Source organism: Dendroctonus ponderosae, unplaced genomic scaffold (assembly GCF_020466585.1).
Source record: "Dendroctonus ponderosae isolate FM_Combo_2020 unplaced genomic scaffold, Dpon_F_20191213v2 Dpon_F_20191213_2, whole genome shotgun sequence".
NCBI classification, from domain to species: Eukaryota; Metazoa; Arthropoda; class Insecta; order Coleoptera; family Curculionidae; genus Dendroctonus; species Dendroctonus ponderosae.
Genome location: NW_026018165.1, coordinates 13,225,989 through 13,232,759, shown reverse-complemented (window position 1 = coordinate 13,232,759; position 6,771 = coordinate 13,225,989). Strand labels below are relative to the sequence as shown.

Here is a 6,771-nt window from a genome sequence, read left to right as displayed (position 1 = left end):
GAAATAAGCCTCTAGACGTGCAAATAGTAACAATGAGTAAACCAATGCAGACAAAACATGTCTTCAATTACAATCAACATTTATAGCGTCATAAGTGATGAAAGCATGAAAAAATGTAAATTGGCTGAAAATTGCCGCAAATTATTTTCCATGACGACAGCTGCAATTGGCAATCATTTTTCAAAATTATTTTTTTAAATAGCCATTAATTGGACAATTTAGTAGAAAACACCCATCAGTCATCCGTAACATGAATACGAGTGATAGAAGACAAACGATTTACTTTTTTGGGGCCAGTTTTCTAACCAGTCTATCGTAACTGCCTTAAGAGCTCCTTGAAATGGTCACAATGGATGGCAATAATTTTGTAATTGAGCAACTAATTGCTCACAATTTGCAGGTTTAAAGAAACAAAATGAACATTAAATTCTTGCAACTACTTCTCTGCACTTTGTGGATTTTGGAAAAATGTGAGGCGGAATTGGAAATTGTGAGCCAGTGGAACTTGTTGCAGTTCGATCCACCTTATGGGTACAGTGCGGTTGATTTCAGGTAAATGCGATTATTTAGTGTAACTAAATTAAATTTTTTACATAAAAATAAAAAACACCGCGCCTATAAACGTATGGAATGTATAGAATAGTTCCAAAGAAAGGCCCTTTTGGAACCTTCTGAAGCCTTTTGAGCGTGCTCTTGACAAATTTGGATCAAAAAGCCGATTCAACATACTCTTGATTAGACAATTCCAGCAGTTTCCAGCATTTTGCATCTGCTTCAAATTTGTTTTGTTATAGACCAGAAAACACTGTATTCACCGGTTTGGAAGTAACAGCGGACCGAATATTCCTTGGAGCGCCCCGCCTAAGAGCGGGTATTCCTGCAACATTATTTACCATTCCCCGAAACATTCCCTTAGGGTCCAGCCCTAAACCCCAACCATATCCCGACTGGTCGTATCATGGTGCCGGCTTGGGATTGGACAACGAAACCACCTGCGCGGGTTTGGTCTCTGTTTACAGAATGAGGCTGGACTCTTGTGGAAGATTATGGGTAAAGAATGCGACCGACTTTCACTGGGGAGGAGTTTAACGGAATACTTATTCCAGGCTCTAGATTCGGGAATAATGACATCGGTTGACGACTTTCAAAGAATATGCAACCCCAAATTGGTGGTTTTCGACTTGAAAACGAACCAGCCAGTTAGAACCGTGATCTTTCCTAGACAAGTACTGAGACCTGCGTCCTTACTGGCCAACCTGATCATCGATGAAACCATTCAGGGAACTTGCGATTCAGCCTTTGTTTATCTGGCAGATACCGCTGCTCCAGGTATGTTCACCTGGGCGAAATTTTTAAGTTGAAGTATATTTTTTTGGGGTTTAGGAATTGTTGTGTATGATGCACTTCGGGACCGAACTTGGAGAGTCACTCATCCGAGCATGTTCCCTGACCCCAACTTTGCTACTTATACCATTACAGGCGAAAGTTTCACTTTGCCTGATGGCGTAGTGGGATTGGCCCATTCGCCTAAGTTAGCCACCGTTTTTTACCAACCTTTGGCTACTGATAGGTAAGCGTAGCTTTAAAGTGAAATTTTAGCAAAAGTTCTAGACGTTTTTCCATCGATAAATTAGTGTTTTTACATAAAATTTATGTGCATTTATCACATTGTTAACCGGCTAACAATCGTGTTTGAAGTTTATTTTATACGCCGCAATCTGTTTTTCTCTAGAATTTTCAGTATCCCAACTGCCACTCTAACCAAGGGCCCACCAGCTGAATTCGAAGACATTCCCGTGACTCTGGCAGGGAGAAAATCCTCTCAAGGGTTGGGTTTGGCTCTGAATCCAGCTGATGATACTCTATACTTTAGTCCTTTGACCGAAACCTCAATAGCATCATGGAATCCGTTGACTAACAAGCAAAGGTGAGCAAATCAACAAAATAGAATAGAATATACAGTATATTCTTGGACTCTTCTGTTCTTCTCCATGGACATTTTTAACCTGTTTAAAGCAACAATTGACGATTTCCTAGAATCTTTTGTCGCTCAAACGTAGAATAATGAACTTTCCTAAACAGAGTGTTCTGGAATAAACGCATGATTGTTTTGCTTCATGTTCGCTTTGACTTTAAAACCGTAAAACGTTTTGCTTTCTTGAATTTTTAAAAAGTCGCATCAGCATTTCCCTTTAAAAACGATGTTTTCAATAAATATGGGAAAAACGCAGTTTAAGATTTGTTTGAAGAAATCCACCGGAAAACTCGTCAAATTCAACTAATGGCAGCAAAAGAATAACACTTTTGCTAATAATAAAATTTCTGAAAACCAGCAAAACACTTGAATCGCGCATTATGTGTTCCCTATATATAAAACTCTTCAACAGTCATTTTTGGTGTTTTTTTTTAAGATTTTTTTGCACGATAATAGTTGTTGAAACTTTGGTATATTTTCCAGCATTGTGGCTTTCGATCCAAACTTGATTCAATTCGCATCCGAACTGAGATGGATAGAAGGCAGTCTATGGTTTCTAAGCACCAGGTTCCAGAAATTCTTTAAAAGAACTGTGACGCCCAATGAAATCAACCTGAGAGTCATCAGAGTTCCGAATACCAACTACAACAATCTGAACAATAACTTGTACTTAAAAAAGTAGAGCTGTTGGAACAACTCGGCTTTAATACCTCTGGATCAAGACTTATATTTAGAAATTTTTTAAATGTATTTTCCCTAGGCGCTACCAAATTTTATTGTATAATCACAGTCATCTACCTCTTTGTATGGCCCCCGTTATATGGCGTTGTTCTATATCTACCAGATAGTTTAACAACATTGCTTTATTCACAGTATATACTTGTTTCCAAATAAGACCCTTGCTTAGTATTGTACATACCCAATTTAAATAGTATCATTTAGTGTTTTTACCCAGTTTTTGTATTTATTTTTGTACTTTTGTATATAGAAATTAGATTTATTATTTTGACTGAAATTGGTGTTTTGCGTCTTTTTTCCTTAGGGTTTCACAAACACTCGTCCATGGATAATGCAAATATTTATAAACAAAATAAATTCCGATTGTGACCAACCATCCGAATAATCCAAATGCTTTTTAAGCATTGCGAGGCTTTTTTCAATTGAAATGTTCGCAATTTCAATTAATTGTCGTGCAAACTAATTTTTATCTGAAATTGAAAAAAGCACATATTTTGGCACAGTGTTACAAAATTTTCTTCAAAAGTATGTACATTTTTACAATAGAAAATTAAGCAAAATGCTCAATTTTCCTGGCACTTTGGATTTACGATAACGACTATAAAAACATTTTACTTTGAGCCAGATTGAACTTTTTGTATAATTGATATAAGAAACATTGGAGAAATATTTTTTGCGATTGCAGGCAGCGTTTTGGAACAATTGATAGAAAAAAAATCTTGTTGAAAGCTTCTTGTTTGTTGTTCAATGTTTGTCCTTTTATATGCTTAAGGTAAAACGAAGTAAATGCTATTTTTTAGCAAATTTTTCTTGAAGCGATTCGTTGGAAGAGAGGCCTTTAAAATCACCGGACTTGAACCCTACGTATTTTTTGCGCGTGCTTTTAAAAATATCAGTTGGTATTTTCTGTAGTATCAAATGAAAAAAAATGGCATGTTCTGCTGGAAACAATTTATTTCTGTAATACAAATCAAATCGGAACAACCAGAAATTGTTGAAAAAGTCTACTTTTTCTGAGAATTAAGAGGTTTTTGAATCGAATATAAAAATTCAATGAGCGGATTTTTTGTCAGCAAAATTGCTTATCTGCGTTCTAACGCGCCCTTAGACCCGTTTCGTACCAATCCAGGCGGATAATTAACATTGCGACCCATATGTGACACTTCATTGAGGTTCACTTTTATTCAATAAACTCCTCCTTATCTGAATGGCACAAGACCGCTTTTACCGAGGGTTTAATCTATTTTGTCCTTAACATTCGACTATACACTGAGAGATATACATATATACACTACATATACTATATACACTGTCGAACATTGATTGAGTGAAAATCTTTCCTTTTGGCTCATCCACCTATTTAAAAACGTTAAGGAAATTAAACTTCTAGAGAAAAAAATCGGCTGAAACAACCGACACCCAAAAACACTTAGCATGCATGAAAATATTCGAAAGTTGCCCCAAAATTTTTCTCAGTGTGCTTCCCCATAGACGTTCAGGAGAAGTGAACTCCATTATGTAGCAATTTTCCAAATAATCTATTTACGACAAATTGTAATTCGAGCGCCCGAACTGGAAAATTACCTTTCCACTTCAGCCCTATAAAGCGAGGACGCTCCCAACAGCGCTCAAACCAGCCAGTGCCCTCGAAGCAGAAACATCACGAAGAATACCAAACGTCTACCAAATCTTACCATACAAGTCATAACTCGCAGCCAAATAGATTTTCGTTTCCTCTCCATCATGATACCGTTCAATCCAAAGCCAAACGGTATGCTCAAGCATACCGCCGTACTAATGATCATACTGTGTATTTCTCAGAACTGTTTGGGACTGTTGGAAGACCCAAACAGGGAACGTTTCCAGGAGCGCCAATCACTTGCCGATGATAAATTTGGACGAGAATCTTTAAAATCTTCGCCGTACATCCGAGATGTTCGAGCTGATTCCCGACAGTCCAGAATCGACGCCAGTGACATCCGGACGGACTTTCGGGAAATCAGGACTGAATTGCACGACGGATTTTCCAGAGATTTGGTCCGAGTTGATGCGAGATGGGAGTCCAGAGGAACTGACCAGGTGAGGGATTTGGAAAACGCACAATTAAGGACCAGAACCAACCAAGATAGGGAAAATACTAGGCAAACGGGTCGCGTTGATGAAAGAAGCTTTAGGGAACAAACACGGGTGCGGAGCTCCGAAAATCCAGAAGCTGATAGAGTAGCGGAACGTTTCACTCCAGCGCAACTCCATTCTGCACAGAGGAGATATTCTGATAATCCTCTATCAAGAACTTCAGCGTCGAGATGCAACAGAAGAATGAGCTTTGAAGAAACACAGCCAACAACCAGCGATCGTCGGCGGCAATTTGGAGATAGAAGCGCGGAAACTCCAGAAAGACGCCTCCGATCAGCCGAGGACAGAACAACGGAAACCCGCTCATCTTCCAGAAGAGTTTCAGAACGCCAAGAAGATTCCAACCGACGAATTCGAAATAGGTCTGAAAGATCTACAACCAACTTCAGGCATCTGGAAAGATTGAGCCAAAAAACCGACAAGAACCGACGTGATCAGCAAAGAACGCTTCAACGTGACAACACTGATATCTTAAATGTTAGAGATCTGGAGAGAACCCGTAGAATCATTCATATTCATGGTGCAAATGTCGAGCATCGAGATAGCACTTTTGGTGAACGACAACAAAGAGCGTTTAGACACCGAGAAGAATCCCGGCAAAATTCGCCCGATTTTGAAAAAGCCAGAATATTGATGAATCAAAGACGAGTTCGGGAGATAAATTTACAACGCGCTCGAAATTTAGAATCCATGCGATTTGCTAATCGCAATGCCAACCTGCAAGAAAGACGATTTGTTCAAGTCCATAGGCGCCAACGCCTGAACAGCATTGAGAGGGACAATCGCGTTCGAGATTTAAATGAAGAATCTCGTGTGAAACACCGTCGAACTTCACTGAACGAACAAAGCAGGGAAAGCGGCAGAACAGCTGAAGGAAGAATAAATTCCAGTGGCAGATTTGCAGGAAACCGAATATTTGAACCCATCAGCAGCCCTAATGTTGAACGAGAAGAAAACAGGGAACGAGTTGTTGGTAACATCAGAGCCCAATCTGAAGAAGCCACAGTTTACTCCAAAGCTCGCCATAATCAGATCAACACACCTTCCAGGGAAAGGAGAGTCGTTGAAAATGTTGCCACTGAAACCAAGCCCAGAAGCAGCATGTTGGTTGGTTACAATCGGATTGTTTCAGACTCTCCCGATGCGAACAAGTTGGTGGATTTACCAGCGCGAAATGGAAAGTACAGCAACACTTGGGTGAATGTCGCTGAAACTCTTCTAGTCCTGGCCCTAATTGGGCAAGTAATTGGCGGAACTTCCAAAGGAAAGTTCAGGTAAATATCAAAAGATTTTGTCCCATAAAGAGCAATTTGTTAATGTAGAATGTTTCCACAGGTGCTTGTCGTGGCAGGGACTGCTCCCCAAGCAAAAGGTGTTGTAAAAATGCACTCAAACACGATTTAAACTTTTTATGACGACTTCTGGCAAAGCTTCACGGTACCTTTTCGAGTAGCTTACTCTAGATTAATAAGCTTAGATGTTTATGGCAAATACCAACATATTAATGTTAGTTGAGTAGGACAATATCTATATGAATGTATTTACTTTAGGAAAACCTTCACATTGTTTTAATTTAAGGATATGGATTGTTTATTGGATCTGTAGTATTGGCGACTTCTAGCTGTTTTCGCCTTAGATGAAGTATGAAAGCTAATGGTGTTGGCTGTAGGTCACAGTCTTATATGAAATAAAATGCTTAAAAACCATTTTTTTTTACTTGGGAATCAGGGGCGGATCCAGCTTTAAAGTCAAAGGGGGGTTATGTAGAAAAAATACAGTCTTCTGTTATCTATGAAATTAGTAAAATGATCGACGTTTTGTGCAAGGGCGGCGCAAGAATATTGCAAAATTTCATGTTTTCCGTTCCGTTTTGCATGTTTCTCGGAAGCAAAATGAGCAAGAACGCTCGTTTTTACATCATT

The 6,771-nt window shown here is 39.0% G+C and overlaps 2 protein-coding genes across 2 annotated transcripts; both read left to right on the top strand.

The window, feature by feature from the left end:
• LOC109544634 (protein yellow) lies at positions 1-2,957 on the top strand (the record flags this gene model as incomplete). The annotated part of the gene is given in 6 exon segments (XM_048663777.1): positions 1-552; positions 795-1,050; positions 1,107-1,329; positions 1,384-1,570; positions 1,733-1,927; positions 2,459-2,957. Coding segments are annotated over 6 exon segments (1,197 nt in total). The 3' UTR covers positions 2,658-2,957.
• Positions 2,958-4,354: 1,397 nt separating this feature from the next.
• LOC109544633 lies at positions 4,355-6,555 on the top strand. The gene is made up of 2 exons (XM_019914939.2): positions 4,355-6,123; positions 6,185-6,555. Exons 1-2 carry the CDS (start codon positions 4,457-4,459, stop codon positions 6,228-6,230), a joined length of 1,713 nt encoding a protein of 570 aa, XP_019770498.2. The 5' UTR covers positions 4,355-4,456; the 3' UTR covers positions 6,231-6,555.
• The last annotated feature ends 216 nt before the right edge of the window (positions 6,556-6,771 follow it).